Consider the following 17,085-nt stretch of genomic DNA (forward strand, 5'->3'; position numbering starts at 1 on the left):
AGGCACGGACGTGCCCCTTGCTAGGCACGGACGTGCCTCTAGGCGTAGCAAAATTGCTGCAGTTTCTGTCTTCCAGGCACGGACGTGCCTAGTGCTGGGCACGGACGTGCCTGCTTCTTTACCTAGGCACGGACGTGCCTCTTCTGCTAGGCACAGACGTGCCTCCTCAGGGGCACGGACGTGCCTCTGCAGAAATTGGTTTTTCTCCTTTTTCCTTCCTTTAGGCGCTTTTCCTCCTTGTTTCTTCTTCTTTTTGCTCACTTTTCACCTAAATAAAAACCACAAACAACTCAAAAACTAAAACAAAAGTATCAAACCAGAGAAATCAAAACAAAGAAAAATGAAAATAATAACGAAAAGTAACGAACTAAGAGTAAAAACTAGAGAATGGGTTGCCTCCCATTTAGCGCTTGTTTATAAGGTCTTTAGCTCGACCGTATGGCTTCTCATGGGCTTGGTGATGGGGGCGAGAGTGTGATATCCACCCCCTCATCGATGGGATCACCGTTTCGGTAGTGCTTCACTCGTTGTCCATTGACTTTGAAGGGTTCCCCTCTTGTGTTTTCTAACTCAATCGTGCCATAGGGGAAGACTTTTCTAATCTTTAATGGTCCCGACCATCTAGACCGAAGCTTTCCAGGGAATAATTTCAACCTAGAGTTGAAAAGAAGGACTTGATCCCCTTCTTTGAACTCCCTTCTCACAAGATTCTTGTCGTGCCACTTTTTTGTCTTCTCTTTGTACAGCTTCGAACTCTCATAAGCATCAAGACGAAGCTCATCCAATTCGTTGAGTTGCAACAACCTATTCTCTCCCGCTGCTTTGGCATCAAATTTCAAGCTTTTTACGGCAAAAAATGCCCTGTGTTCTAGCTCAACGGGAAGATGACATGCTTTACCATAGATAAGCCTGTATGGGGTCGTACCAATTGGTGTTTTGAAGACCGTTCGGTACGCCCAAAGTGCATCATCTAGCTTCACAGACCAGTCTTTTCTTGTTCGCGCAACAGTTTTCTCTATGATGGACTTGATCTCTCGGTTGGACACTTCTACCTGGCCACTTGTCTGTGGGTGATAACCAATTCCAAGCTTGTGGTGCACTCCATATTTTTTCAACATCGCCTCAAATCGATGCTCCAGAAAGTGTGTTCCCCTGTCACTGATCAAGACACGTGGTAAACCAAAACGAGGGAAAATAACTTTCTTGAAAAACTTGCTTGCCACACGAGCATCATTGGTTGGAGTAGCTATTGCTTCCACCCACTTTGAAACATAATCAACAGCTAGCAATATGTAACGGTTGCCATGAGAGGAGGGAAACGGACCCATGAAATCTATCCCCCACACATCAAACAACTCGACCTCGAGTATGTTATTAAGTGGCATCTCGTTCTTCTTGGAAATCGTGCCCGTCCGTTGACATCTATCACATGCCTTGACATAAGCATAGGTATCTTTGAACATCGTAGGCCAGTAAAATCCACATTGCAAAACCTTTGCAACTGTTTTCGAGGGGCCTGTATGTCCACCACAAGGTAGGTCATGGCAATGTGAAATAATATTACTTATCCCGGTTTCTGGAACGCATCTACGGATCATGGTGTCTGCGCATTCCTTGTAGAGGAGTGGATCGTCCTAGTGGTATCTCTTTGCTTCAGAAAAGAATTTCTTCTTTTGTTGAGAAGAATAGCCATGAGGCATTGTACCTGTGGAGAGAAAGTTAGCTAAGTCAGCAAACCAAGGGGTATCATCTCCATCTTCAGGGTCAAGGAGAAGACGGGAAAGATGGTCTGCAACGACATTCTCTGTTCCTTTGGTATCCCTGATTTCGATGTCATAATCCTGTAGCTGGAGAATCCATTGAATCAACCTTGGTTTGGCATGTGTCTTGGTCATCAAGTACCTCAATGTTGCATGATCTATATGAATGATGACCTTGGAACCTACCAAATAAGAATGAAACTTGTCAATAGCATATATAACTGCTAGCATCTCTTTTTCAGTTGTGGCATAATTCAGTTGAGCAGAGCTCAAAGTCTTGCTAGCATAGTATATGGCATAAAGCTTCTTCTCCTTCCTTTGCCCTAATACGGCTCCCACCGCATAATCACTAGCATCGCACATGATCTCAAACAACAGACTCCAATCTGGGGGTTGCATGACTGGAGCAGTGATTAAAGCTTCCTTCAACCTGTTAAAAGCTTCAAGACAAGCATCAGAAAAGACAAAAGGGACATCCTTAGCCAATAGCTCAGTTAAAGGTCTAGCAATTTTCGAAAAATCCTTAATAAAACGCCGATAAAAACCTGCGTGACCAAGGAAGCTTCGAACTCCTTTTACAGATTTAGGGGGTGGTAAGCGCTCTATAACCTCTATTTTGGCCTTTTCAACCTCAATCCCTTTATTAGACACAACATGACCTAAAACAATTCCCTGTTGAACCATAAAATGGCATTTCTCCCAGTTTAAGATTAGATTAACTTCTTTACATCTTTAGAGCACCTTTTTCAGATTTTCAAGGCATACATCAAAGGATGTTCCATAGACAGAGAAATCATCCATAAATACTTCCATAGAGTTTTCTATGAGTCTTGAGAAAATTGCCATCATACATCGCTGAAAAGTGGCAGGAGCATTACATAATCCAAATGGCATCCTGCGATATGCAAAGGTGCCATATGGACATGTGAAAGTAGTCTTTTCCTGGTCACAAGGACGGATGGGAATTTGAAAGAAACCGAATATCCATCTAAGTAACAGAAAAAGGAATGCTTTGCCAACCTTTCAAGCATCTGGTCGATAAAGGGTAAGGGGAAGTGATCCTTCAGGGTGGCCTTATTCAACTTCCTATAATCTATACACATTCCCCATCCTGTGACAATTTTAGTGGCGACTGGCTCACCCTTGTCATTCTTAACAACGGTCATACCTCCCTTCTTTGGTACTACTTGTACAGGGATAACCCACTTACTATTAGAGATAGGGTAGATTATACCTGCAACAAGCAATTTCAGAACCTCTTTTTTAACTACCTCCATCATATTAGGATTAAGTCTTCGTTGAGGTTCTACAGAAGAGGCATGATCGTTTTCAAGAATGATCTTATGCATACAAAAAGAAGGATTAATGCCCTTGATATCATCAATGGTGTACCCAATGACACTTTTATATGTTTTCAAAACGTTGAGCAATTGCTCTAGTTCTGTGTCCTTGAGTTCAGCATTGACAATAACAGGATATGAATTATTTGGACCAAGATATGCATATTTTAAGTTAGAGGGGAGGGGTTTCAACTCTACCTCGGGAGGCTTAGAACTCTCCCCAATACTCATTACTTCCAATTTCTCTCTGATCGGGTTCTGATTTGGATTGGCCTTTGCTTCATTAAGTAACCTGGTATACTCCGTAGACTGCCAATCTCCATTATCATCTTCCTTCCCTAATAGAACTTGTTCGAGAGCATCATCATTCTGATTCAAGGGAAGTTGCTCATTCTGCAGCTCATCGAGCACATCAACCTGACAAACAGTGTCTCCCATAGAAGGGGCACCCATAACATTAAAAAGTGAGTATTCCAATTTCTCATCACCTACTTCAAAAGTAATCTTACCTTTCTTCATATCAATAATTGCACCTGCAGTAGCTAAGAAAGGTCTACCAAGTATAATTGGAACATTCACATCTTCATCCATCTCCATCACAACAAAATCACAGGGTATGAAAAACTTACCTACGCGAAGTGGTACATCCTCAAGTACACCCAAAGGAAACTTCACTGACCTGTCTGCAAGTTGCAGGGATATGCGTGTGGGTTTGAGTTCACCCATTTGCAGCTTCTTGCATATGGATAGTGGCATGAGGCTCACACTTGCACCAAGATCGCACAATGCTCTGTTGATTTCGATATCCCCAAGCTTCACAGGAATTGAATAGCTACCTGGATCTCCTAATTTCTTAGGGAGAGTGTTCTGCAAAATAGCACTGCACTCTGCATTCAAAGCAACTGTAGTATTCTCTTCTAACTTTTTCTTGTTAGATAGCATATCTTTTAATAATTTTGCATAAGAAGGCATCTCAGATATGGCATCTAAAAATGGAATATTAATATGAAGCTTTTTAAGAATATCAAGAAACTTACTGAACTTTTTCTCAAGTTTAGCTTGAGCTAACCTTTGAGGAAAAGGAACCTTAGGCACATACGGAGCAAGTGGCTTTGGTGGCGCTTCCTTGGATTCATCCTCGACCCTAGAGTTGTCAACTTCCTTCCCACTTGCACCTGCTTCTTCAACGACCTCCTTTGATGGCTCCTTGGTAGGAGGATCTTCCAATTGCTTTCCACTCCTCAGGAAAACAACATTCATTTGGCCTTTTTGAGGTTGTTCTGTTTGGCCCGGAAAAGTTCCTGGAATCTTTAAAGATTGGCTAACTTGATTAGCAAGTTGGCTTATCTGGTTTTCCATGAGTTTACTTTGGGCCTGCAACTGTTGTATAGAGCTATTTTGGTGTTGGATGACACTATTTGTTGCGGTTATAAAGCTCTCTAACGTCACCTCAAGGCTAGATTTCTGAGGTTCTGGTTGCATTGGTTGTTGGGTGTTGGGTGGTCTTTGTTGGAAGCCAGGTGGTGGTGGGTTGTAGTTGTTGGGTTGAGGTGGATTTTGCTGTGCTTGGGTATTCTTGTATGAAAAGTTAGGATGGTGTTTCCATCCTTCATTATAGGTGTTGGAATAGGGGTCATAGGGCCTTTTGGGGTTAGAGGAGTAGAAAGCATTGGCCTGCTCGATTGACATCTCCTCTGTATTTTGCGAAATCTGCGGGCAATCCGGTGCAATATGACCTTGCACATTACACAATTGACACAACTCCTGTGGGCTAGTAGAGGTTCCAGCTTGGAACTTATCAAACCTGCTTGTTAGTGCCTGCACAGAACTGGTTAGCATAGTTAAGGCATCAACATCAATTTTACCTCCCTTTTTCACAGTGTTTCGGCCTCCTAGATGATAATTATCATTGGCTGCCATCTTCTCTATAAGCTCCTTTGCTTCAGTGGGGTTCTTTGTCAAGAGAGAGCCCCCAGATGCAGCATCAATGTAGATTCGGAACTCATGAGTTAGACCATTGTAAAAAGTTTGGATCAACATCCATTCAGGAATACCATGGTGAGGGCATTGTCTCTGCAAACGCTTGAATCTCCTCCATGCGTCATATAGGGACTCATCATCATACTGCCTGAAAGTGGATAACTCGTTTCTCAACCTTGCAGTCTTCTCCTGTCCCAAGAACTTGACTAGGAAAGCTTTCACCAATTTGTCCCATGTGTCAAATGAAACGGTTAGTCCCCGGCAACGGCGCCAAAATTTGGTAGGCGTGTCGCGTACCTATCAAAAATAACCTAACAGACCAATACTAATGTAGACTGGCAAGTAAGGGTCGGATCCCAAGAGACTAAGGTTCAGAAACAATTAATTAGACTAAAATCTTTACTAAGCAAGAATCAAGTATAATCGATAACTAAGGGTCTAAAATATAGGGAAAATTCGAAAATAAACTAATTAAGATGATTAAATCAAGCAATTAAAAACATCCTAGATCTAGCTTAACCACAACTATTATCGATGCAATTGTAATTCTACCCTTAACATACGATTTCAATTGAACGGGGAAAAGTAAACCCTAATAATTACCAAGGATCTCTCTCGAGTATCAATGGCTTCCCTAACATACAATCAATCCTATTCTCATGGTATCATGCATATTAGAGACATTAAACACATTACTCTCACTTCCCAATTATCAAACCCAACTACTCTCGTGTTGAGAATCAAACCCTAAATTGATTTACTTAAATCCGTTATACCCAACTCTCGCTGTGATAAAAACAATGGAATAATCGCAATACTATAGTTACGTCTAACCTAGCATTGGCATAATCACAATCAATTTAGCAATTCAATTGGTAAAGTTATTAAAGAATTTAAAGATTTAATTCATGCATCAATAATAATAGGGCTACACTAGATCTTGAATTAAGGAATCTACTCACACATGATTAAAGAAACAAAAACAAAAATAAATAATGAAAACATAATTAAATAACAAAGGATGAAAAATAAGTACCAAATCTTGAATAAAATTGAAAGTAGGAACCTTGAATCTTGAATCTTGAATTACAAAACTTAAAAAAAAAGTAGATGGAGAACTAGTTCTTAATAATAGGAATTGAAAATAAAATAAACTTAATGAATCCTCAAGAAAAACAAAGCTAAAGAATATATATACAAGCCCAAAAGATAAGAAAACTGGCTAAGCCTTGGCGCATAAGGATCCCAAGAGGAACGGACGTGCCCCTTGCTAGGCACGGACGTGCCTCTAGGCGTAGCAAAATTGCTGCAGTTCTATCTTCCAGGCACGGACGTGCCTAGTGCTGGGCACGGACGTGCCTGCTTCTTTACTTAGGCACGGACGTGCCTCTTCTGCTAGGCACGGACGTGCCTAGGGTCTTCCTTTGGTGCAGCTTCAAACACAGAGGCACGGACGTGCCTAATGGGGATGCACGGCCGTGCCTACCTCTAAAATGCTATTTTCTTGACTTTTCTTCAATCTCCATACTCCATGGGCTTTGACTTACTTCGTGGATCTATAATTCATCCAAATTAGCTCCATTATTCCTGAAAATCCTCAAAAACAACAAAACTACCCATAAAAGCATCGGATTATCCAAACTAGAGCAAAATACGCCAAAATTGACTCAAATACTCAACTAAACTAGCAAAACTAACTAAGAACAAGTCAAATAATATACACAAAACACAACATATCAGTGTAGCCCTTCAATTTTAAAGCATCAAGAAAGACCTAAATTATTTCAAAAGGTAATTTTGGATGATTTAGGCTTGTGCACCATTAAAATGAATTTAATTAAGTTAGACTTATTTTAATTTCTTTTTACCCTAAATTGATTCTAAAATAAATTTAGGATTAATTTTATGTCACACGAAAATCGGGATTAAAATCCCGAGAAACGGCACCAAATCAAAGCAAAAACACCCAAGCGTCACCACGGCTAGCCGGGCTGCCTAGCAGCCCACATGTGGCTGCCTATGGTGCGCACAAAAGGGTTGTGCCTTGAGGTGCTGCTGTTGTGGGAGATGGCTGGATGCATGGGCCTTAGGCTGCTAGAGTGCTTGTGCGTGCTGCTGGGCGGCGAGGCAGTAAGCCCCAGCTAGCCAGCCCACTGCTGCCAGCGAGCAGCTAGCATGCGTAGCGTGCTGCTAGTGCTAGCTAGCATGGCATGTTGCGCTAGGCGAGCTTGGTAGCAGCGAGCACCAGACGCAACGCATGGGCTGCCTAGCAGCCATGGTGCACAACCTTCGTATTTTTGAGGGTGGGCTGTTTTTGCTTAAGTTTTGGGCTATCGGTTTTGCAAAATTTTGGCGTTTTAATTTTAATTAATTATTTTTATGAGGTTAGACCTCGATTTTTCCGACTCTTGCAAAATTTTAATTTTGACATAATTTGGGTTAACTGGCTTAATTAATTAGATTAATTAAGTTGGATGCAGAATTTAGTGGGAGCTTATGAATTTTTCGTGAACAAATTGTGCCTTAATAGACATAATATGTTAAACAACTTTGACTAGTTTTAATTAGGCGTGTTATTCGGATTAACAACTTAAGTTAGTTGCTAGTTTTCGCGTGTTGTGCAATTTTACTTGTTTTTCGTCGTAAAATGCATGGGCCATTCACATATAGTGAATGGATGAATGGAAAATATATTGTTTCACAGGTTTCGTGAAAATGGCAACTAGTGGGACCCGACTAGGATAGAAAATACGGACTGCGTTCCGTTACGTATTTTTGTAAATTTAAATACGGTCTGTGTAACGTTGAGTATTTTTGTTCCTTAATATTTAGATTAATCTTAGTCGTAGTAGCTAGTAATTTTATTTTGGCAAAGATGTCTCAAGACGGTGTTTCCATGAAGACGAGCCAAGATGAAGACCCTTGAAGATTTGAAGATTTCAAGGGGTCATGCTAGTTGCTAAATGCATCTATTTTATGCCTTATATATATCATTGTGCTTATATATATATATATATATATATATATATATATATATATATATATATTTGAATGTTAGATGGATGTCTAGGATTTCAAATGTTGCGATGATTAGTTAAGTTCACTTAAATCAACCAACATAGAAACCCTAGGTCCCTAAAATATTGAGCTAAAATTTGTCGTTCCAAGAACAACACTTACCGAACTAATGCGCGTACGTGATGGGCTACGCCAAAGCGAGGCATCACTACCTCCCTAGGAACGTAAGGTATACTAGGTGTACGAGTTGATCTTGGTTAAGCTCAACGATATCAGTAAGGAGTCCTTAGATGTCGTGGCAAAAGAGATAAAATGTCAAGAATGCATTAGATGCGACGTTTTATCAAACCGAGAGTAGCTTAGAGCTATTAGCAATTGGATTGCTTACCCTAAAATATTAAGTGTTAAGACAAGACAAAGCATGCTTAATCACTTTCTGATTTTTAGGATCTTGGAATCATTTTATTCTCGCCAAAAGGGACAAATTATTAATGCGTGGATAAAATGCTCAATAAGATTGAAAATTTGCATTAACGCTTTTAAATTTCAAACTTATTGATTATATGAATGGTTTTTCATTTCAAATTCTTTCAATTGTAGAACCATGTCTGCAAGTAACTCAAACAACCAGTTTTCATTACGCTCAATTCTCGACAAGGAGAAATTGAGTGAGCCAAATTTTCTCGATTGGAAAAGGAATTTGCGTATTGTTCTCATGCAAGAGCAAAAGGAATACGTCCTTGATGAGGAAATTCCCGTCACTCCCAATGAGGAGGTCACTCAGGCTGCCTTTAACCGATGGCAAAGTGCCAATCGGGATGTCAAATGCATCATGTTGGCCACTATGTCTCCGGACCTTCAAACGACTTTCTTTGAAAAGGATACGGCTTTTGAAATCATTTCTGAGCTTCAGAATATTTTCAAGAGCAGGCCCGAACTGAAAGGTTCGAAAGCCATAGGCAAATCCTTGAGAGCAAGCTCAAGAAAGGAGAGCCGGTAGCCCGCATGTTCTTAAAATGATTGGATTGTTTGAGAACATGGAAAGGCTAGATGCTCGGTATTCAACCGAGATGGAAATTGACATCATTCTCCACTCGTTGCACAAAGGCTATGATCAGTTCAAAATGAACTATAACATGCACAGCATGGAGAAAACTCTCACCGAGCTTCATGGTATGTTGAAGTAGGCCGAGCAAACCCTCAAAGATGAGGGAAAGCGTGATATGCTCATGGTGAGAAAGGGCAATCCATTTAAGCGCTCGGGCAAGAAGAAGAGCTTTAATGGGAAAAAGAAGAGTTTTCCGCATATGTCAAACACTGCCAAGAGAAGCAAGGACAAAAAGGTAGCCTCTTCCAAATTCGACTCCGAATGTTTCTACTGCAAGAAGAAGGGACATTGGAAACGGGACTGCCTCAAATTCAAGGAAGATAAGAAGAACGACACGGTTGCTTCTTCATCAGGTATTTTTGTTATAGAATTAAACTTCGCTAGCAAAACATCATGGGTATTAGATACCGGATGTGGCTCACACCTTTGTTCCAATGCTCAGGGACTAAGGATAAATAGGAGGCTAGAGAAGGGAGAGGTCGAGCTTCGGGTCGACAATGGAGCAAAGATGTCTGCCGTCTCCGTTGGAACTCTCAGTTTGTCTTTGCCCTCTGGGCTTATTTTAGAACTTGACAATTGCTATCATGTTCCTAGAGTTACCAAATATATTATTTCAATTTCGGCGTTGGACGCTAAGGGTTTTGAATTTCGAATTAAGAACAATAGTTGTTCATTTCGTTTCGATAATTTTTTATATGGTAAGGCATATTCAGAAAATGGTATTTATGTGCTTTCTCTTGACAATTAAGTTTAAAACATTAATGATACCTCTAAAAGGGCTAAGACCAACGATTCGAATCAAACCTACTTGTGGCATTATCGCCTTGGCCATATTAACGTCAAATGCATCAAGAAACTTCAACAAGAAGGTGTTCTTGACTCATTCGACTTGGAGTCGTTTGAAAATTGCGAAGGATGTCTATTAGGCAAGATGATAAAGCAGCCATTTTCCAAGTTGGGAGAAAGGGCAAGTGACTTATTGGGTCTAATACATACGGACGTATATGGACCAATGAGTACACCCGCAAGGCAAGGTTATCGATATTTCATTACCTTCACCGACGACTATAGTAGATATGGCTATGTCTACCTTATGTCGAATAAATCTGAATCCTTTGAGAAATTCAATGAGTTTCAGAGAGAAGTTGAGAATCAACTTGGCAAGAAGATAAAAGCACTTCGATCGGATCGAGGTGGCGAATATTTGAGCCATGAATTCGACGATCACTTGAAAGAAAATGGTATTCTTTCAGAGTTGACACCTCCTGGAACTCCTCAATGGAACGGTATATCCGAAAGGAGAAATCGAACCTTGTTAGACATGGTTTGATCAATGATGGGTCTTAGTGAACTTCCTATCTCTTTCTGGGGACATGCGTTACTAACTGCGACACTAACACTGAACAGTACTTTGTGAAAAGCTGTCAAAAAGACTCCATATGAATTATGGACTAAGAAACCTCCAAGGTTGTCTTTTCTTAAGATTTGGGGTTGCGAAGCATATGTCAAGCGATTAATTTCTGACAAGCTTCACCCGAAATCAGACAAGTGTTTCTTTGTGGGCTATCCAAAAGAAACCAAAGGGTATTACTTCTACAATAAATCCGAGAACAAAGTATCTGTTGCTCGTGATGGTGTCTTTTTGGAGAAGGAACATCTTTCCAAAATGACAAGTGGGAGGAAAACTGAACTCGACGAAGTTCGAGAGGATGAGCAACAATGTCAACCTGATAAAACTGACAATCAAAATGCTTTAGAAGAAGGTGATAAGATTGGTCAGAATCAAACAGACAATGTAAATGCTCAACCTATTACCCTTCGTAGGTCACAACGGCCAAGATCTCAACCAGACAGATACCTTGGTATTGTCTTAACCAAAGATCAGGACATCCTAGTCATGGATGGAGATGAGCCAGCGACATACAAACAAGCTATGACGAGCCCCGACTCTGCTAAATGGAAAGAGGCCATGAAATCTGAGATGGACTCCATGTCAGAAAAATCAAGTCTAGGACTTGGTAAATTTGCCCAAAGGTTATACACCCATTGGTTGCAAATGAATTTTCAAATTGAAAACAGACAAAGATGGAAATGTATCAATATACAAAGCTAGACTGGTGGCAAAAGGTTACAGGCAAATCCACGGGATTGATTATGATGAAACCTTTTTGCCAGTCGCAATGCTTAAGTCCGTCCGGATCATCCTAGCGATTGCTGCATATTACGATTACGAAACATGGCAAATGGATGTCAAAACCGTCGTCCTTAATGGGATTTTGGAAGAAACTGTGTATATGACACAGCCGGAAGCTTTTGTTGATCCAAGCAACGCTGGAAAGGTATGCAAGCTTAAGAAGTCCATCTATGGACTGAAGCAAGCAAGCAGAAGTTGGAATCTGCGATTTGATGAAGCCATCAGTAAGTTTGGTTTTATCAAGAATCCAGATGAGTCTTGTGTTTACAAGAAGATCAGTGGGAGTGACATCGCATTCCTAGTCCTATATGTCGATGACATATTGCTCATTGGAAACAGCACAAAATTATTAGAGTCCGTAAAGAGCTGGCTGGGAAAATGCTTTTCAATGAAGGACTTAGGAGAGGCACAGTACATATTGGACATCAAGATCTATAGGGATAGATCTAAGAGGATGATTAGATTGAGCCAGAGTACTTACATTGATAAAGTACTGGCACGATTCAGCATGGAGAATTCCAAGAGAGGGCACCTACCCATGTCCCATGGCGTAACTCTCAGCAAGAAACAGTGTCCTCAGACACCTGTTGAACGGGAGAGAGTGAATCAGATTCCACATGCTTCACTAATTGGATCGATCATGTATGCCATGATATGTACTAGGCCCGATATATCGTATGCCTTAAGTGCTAAGAGCCGATACCAATTAGACCCAAGAGAGGCGCATTGGATTGCGGCCAAGAATATCCTAAAGTACCTAAAAAGGAACAAGGATAAATTCCTGGTCTATGGTGGCCACAAAGATTTGGTTGTTGAAGGTTACACCGACGCTAGCTTCCAGACTGACAGAGATGACTTCAAGTCACAGTCAGGGTATATATTTTGCCTAAATGGAGGAGCGTTTAGTTGGAAGAGTGCCAAACAAAGCACCACTGCAGATTCTACAACTGAAGCCGAATACTTGGCAGCTTTGGAAGCAGCAAAGGAGGCAGTTTGGATTCGTAAGTTCGTTAGTGAACTTGGTGTTTTACCCTCCATCAAGGGTCCAATAGATCTCTATTGTGACAACAATGGAGCTATTGCTCAGGCTAGAGAGCCAAGAGAGCACCAGAAGGTCAAACATGTCCAAAGGCGATTTTACATGATAAGGGAATGGAAATCCGAAGGTGAAATCAGAATTTGTAAGATCGGAACGGATGATAATGTGGCCGATCCTTTGACTAAACCTCTGCCTCAAGTGAAGCACAACAAGCACGTCGAGGCAATGGGAATCAAGCACGTTGGAGATTGGCTTTGAATTCCCCATACATGTGTTTTAATTAAACTAGATGTCTTAATGTAAAACACTATGTTGAAACCATTCATTTATGGAGTAATCAATTTTATGCAAAAATTACTATTCACTCCATTGCTATTTAATTGTGGTTTAGAATTAAATAATGAGTCCATTCGATTTCTGAGAATATTCAAAACAGGGTATCAAGACCATGTCTTGGATAAAGAAACACCTTTTAAGTGAACATTGAATATTTAAATCAAAAATTATCCCTAATCGAGGTCATTTAACTGATGGACGATTAATGACCACTGGAGATTAGTGTGCAGTATGATTTACAACACCGTTTCTTGTGCTGCAAGGACAAAGTAGTCATAAATCATTTGCACAGGTGCTAGTTTGGAACTGCACCGGATTGACCTATGAGAGTACTTTAAGAGATTTTAAACGTCATAAGTACATTTCTCATTATAGCTATCGGAACCTGTTTCCTCAACCATGAGTGTTGTGAAGTTCTCTTGTTTGAGTATTAGTCTCTTTGATGTTGTTAAACGTCCACCGTAACTGGGGATTATAACTGGAACACTCGGGAGACTAGGTCCTCTTAGTAACAGAGGCTTACAGTACAAGACTGGGAATGTCTCCCTATTAAGAATAGGGAATATGTCTTTGTTGTTTACAAGGTCGCTCGATGAGCGAGACTGTGAAAATGCATGGCCGTGCTTAGATGGATTTTAGAAATCATCTACTTATTGACAGTCGAACTCGGAGATCGAGAAACACTTCTGAACGTAATAAGGATGACGAAGATTCTTACCTTATAGTTCACGAAGAGACATTAAGCGACATAGGAAATAGGCTATACACTGTATGCACACTTGTCCGGAAGGACAAGTGGGAGATTGAAAGGAATGGTGTCCTTCCAACAAGTGTATTATACTGATAGAGGGTTCAGAGTTATCAGGAAGCTAATTCTTCAGTGAGATCAAGTGATCGGAATGCCTGGGTGGAGGCCGCTTTCGATCTGTAATATTAGTGAACAATTAATATTACAACTTTGTCTTGACTGAACCTTTCGGGTCGAACCCAAACAAACTGCCGATCCGAACCGACGAATCAATCCGAAGGATTTGATGAGTCACTAGAGTATTACGAACACAGACGTCGGATATCGAGCCTAGGGCGTTGAGACCGAACGTCGCAAAATCAACAAGCAACAAGTTCGAGCAAAGTCGTAGCATCACATTGGCCTAGCCATGTGGTTGCTAGGCTAGCTTGAGCTAGCAAAGCACCATGGTGTGCGTGCGTGCGTGCGTGCGTGCATTGACTAACCCTCGAGACAAAGATCGTTCGGGTCGGGTTGTGGGTACGAGTCGTTGGAGGCCGTCACGCTTGTGAGGCTTTAAGCTTCGAAGTAAGAGCTCGGTTTACGAGTGAAGCACGCTTCAAGGGTATTACTTCTTTATCCCTTCTCTTAATTATTGTTTAATTATGTTTGTGCATGCTTTATTGCTTTAATTATTGGGGCGGGTCTTGGCCGGGTTTCTCTTCTGCGTAGCGTTGGACGCTACGAAACCCAACAGGATGAGCTCAAAAAGTCTTTGGTTATCCACCCAATTATCAATCCAGAAAAAAATAACTTTGCCATTTCCTATTTTCCAATAGATACCTTTTCTCAAAAGTACCTTTTCTCAAAAGTTCACGTTAACCAAGAACTTTTCACCATCTATGGGAATCTTTCACACCGTGTTGGCACCAAAAATAGGATGAATTGTGAAGATATTTATCCTTAATGACTTTCACCCAAAGATTATTTGGGTTTGACATAATTTTTCTGCCTAATTAAGCGATAAAGTTCAACGAAGGCCAAGATCTCCAGTGCTCTTTGGTTTATAGATTTTATCCCATGCTATAAGAGGGATATTATTTTTATCTTTTTGTTGTCTGCAAAAGAAGTTTCGATGTAGGAAATCTAACTTTGTTGCAATGTCATTTGGAAAAAGAGAGGATGAGCTCAAGTAGGAGGGTAAAGCCTTCATCTAAATTGCTTTGAATTAAGGTATGTCGTCCAGCTTTTGATAGGATACCGGATTCCTAATGTTGAATTCTTTTTTCAGTCTTTTGGAGAATAATCTTGTAGTCTTCTTTCTTAGGAAAATAGGAACTAAAATGCACTCCAAGGTAATGACTTAGGGGTCATGTTAAAGTGGCTTGCTAACTCTATTCACCTTGAATTTGGATTTTTCTTCGAGAAAATAATTGACGATTTGTGAAAATTAATTAATTGACCTGAAATTTTGCAAAAACGAGAAGAGTTTTTAATCTATTGCAAGAGCTAATCATGGCCTTACAAAAAACTAGGCTTTTGTCTGCAAATAAAAGACAAGTCCAACTTTGTTTTTAAGACTTTCAATATAAAGTTTTCTTATTAAAACTTCCATGCAAAGAATAAAAAGGTAGGGAGACAGAGGGTCTCTTTGTCGTAGGCCTCTTGATGGTTTAAATCATTCAGTGAAGTGCCGTTAATCTTTAAAGAGTACGAGACTTTGGTTACACACTCAATAATCCATTCAATCTATTTTTAGGAAAACCAAAAGCTTTTAAACATTCTCATAAAAAATCTCATTCTACTCTATCATACGCCTTTTCCATATCTAATTTCAAGGCACACCATCCACTCTTATTGTTAGACTTGTGAAAAGTGTTAAGAACTTCTTCTACAATCAAAATATTATCATGGATTGAACGATGTTGGGTAAAAGCATTTTGAAGTGGGCTCACTTTTTCTTTCAAAATTGGACATACATGATTCACAAGAATTTTTGAAATTGTCTTTATAAAGTGTGTTTACAAGACTTATTGAGCGAAAATGATTTGGGATATCCGGCAAATTAGTTTTTGGGATTAAAGTTATCAAAGTGTGGTTTAAAGAGGGCGGGAGGTGACCATGGTAAAAGAAACCTTGAATAGCCAAATAAATATCTTTCTCTATAATTGACCAATATGATTGGAAGAATTTCACCCTGAATCCATCGGAACCTAGTGCTGTATGAGGGATCATATCAAAAAAGGCATTCTTAATTTCTTCATTGAAATGGTTACAGGGGCCGTAAGAGAGTTACAATCTTCTACTGAGGTTACAGATTCGATAAAAGATAGATCAAAATGCCTTGGGGTACTATGATCTGATTTGAATCTAGATTTGAGCGAATTAATCAGAAGAGAATTTATTTCCTTTTTGGTTTCTACCCAAGTATTTAGCTCATTTCTAAAATCTATATATGGTAGTACTTGCTATCTTTTTTCACATTCGATTATGAAAGAATCTAGAGTTTCTATCGCCTTGAGTTAACCAATTTTTTCAACTAATGTTCCCCTAAGTTTTTTTGACCAAATAAAATGGAGTTTTTCCCTTTGTCTAATCATTCTGTTTATGTGGCTAACAAGAATTGGATTAGATGGCTGCATACGAAGACTATTTTCGAGTTGCTTTATTTTTTCCTCATTTGCTATTAGCTTATTATTGTTGTTTCTATATCTCTTTTTTGCCCATTCTTTTAAATGCGTCTTTGCCCTACATATCTTTAGTTGAATCCTATAAAACCGATAACCTGTAATAGGAGTAGGCCAAACCTTATTCACAATAGAGTGAGATTCTCCTTCTAACGTCCAAAAGTTTTGAAAGTGAAAGAGTCGAGGGTCGTAGTTTCGCTCATTAAATTGCGAATCAAAGACTACAGGAGCATGATCTGACACTGTAAACGTACCATAAGAAGCTTTATAAGTGGGAAAGATATTTTAAAATTCACGACATCCTATAACTCTATCTATTCGCTTGTAAATTGTTTTGTTTCCGTGACATTGTTTCCATAAAAAAACATTTTGTAAGCCAGAAATATCAATAGCATTTGTTACATTTAGAAAATGAGGAAGTCTTTTAAGTTGATGATTTGCAAAAGGACGCCCTCCTAATTTATCGGTTTAATTGAGCATTTCATTAAAGTCACCGTTAACCATCCACGGAGGTTTAATATTTTTACTTAAATATTCCAAGTAATCCCAAAAGATGTTCTTGTCATTTTCCTGGGCCATATATGCCAGAAATAAGTAGGTATTTAAAGGTTTTTATGTAATATGTAGATGAGCACATCTATCTTTAAGTTCTATATGAAAAATAATTATATTTTCATCATTTCATCAAACCCAAATCCCAACTGCAAGATTAACTAGTTCAATAACAAACTTGTTATCAAAATGTAGAGCATTTAAGATTTTATTGCTATTGATTGATTGTGTCAAAGTTTCTAAGACAAAGACAATACCTGGTCTAAACTTATATTTAAGATGAACTAACTCAGCCAAAGCTAGGGGCTTTTCCCCACCTTGAATATTCCAGCTAAGGATTCTCA

General features: G+C 39.6%; 1 protein-coding gene across 1 annotated transcript; it reads right to left on the reverse strand.

Annotated features, from left to right (window-relative positions):
* Positions 1–1,634: 1,634 nt before the first annotated feature.
* Positions 1,635–6,662, reverse strand: LOC110716092. The gene is made up of 4 exons (XM_021894726.1): positions 6,628–6,662; positions 3,153–5,228; positions 2,526–2,655; positions 1,635–2,432 (listed from the first exon to the last, which is right to left on the reverse strand). Exons 1-4 carry the CDS (start codon positions 6,660–6,662, stop codon positions 1,635–1,637), a joined length of 3,039 nt encoding a protein of 1,012 aa, XP_021750418.1.
* Positions 6,663–17,085: the final 10,423 nt, after the last annotated feature.

Source organism: Chenopodium quinoa, unplaced genomic scaffold (genome assembly GCF_001683475.1).
Source record: "Chenopodium quinoa cultivar QQ74 unplaced genomic scaffold, ASM168347v1, whole genome shotgun sequence".
In the NCBI taxonomy this organism is placed as follows: domain Eukaryota; kingdom Viridiplantae; phylum Streptophyta; class Magnoliopsida; order Caryophyllales; family Amaranthaceae; genus Chenopodium; species Chenopodium quinoa.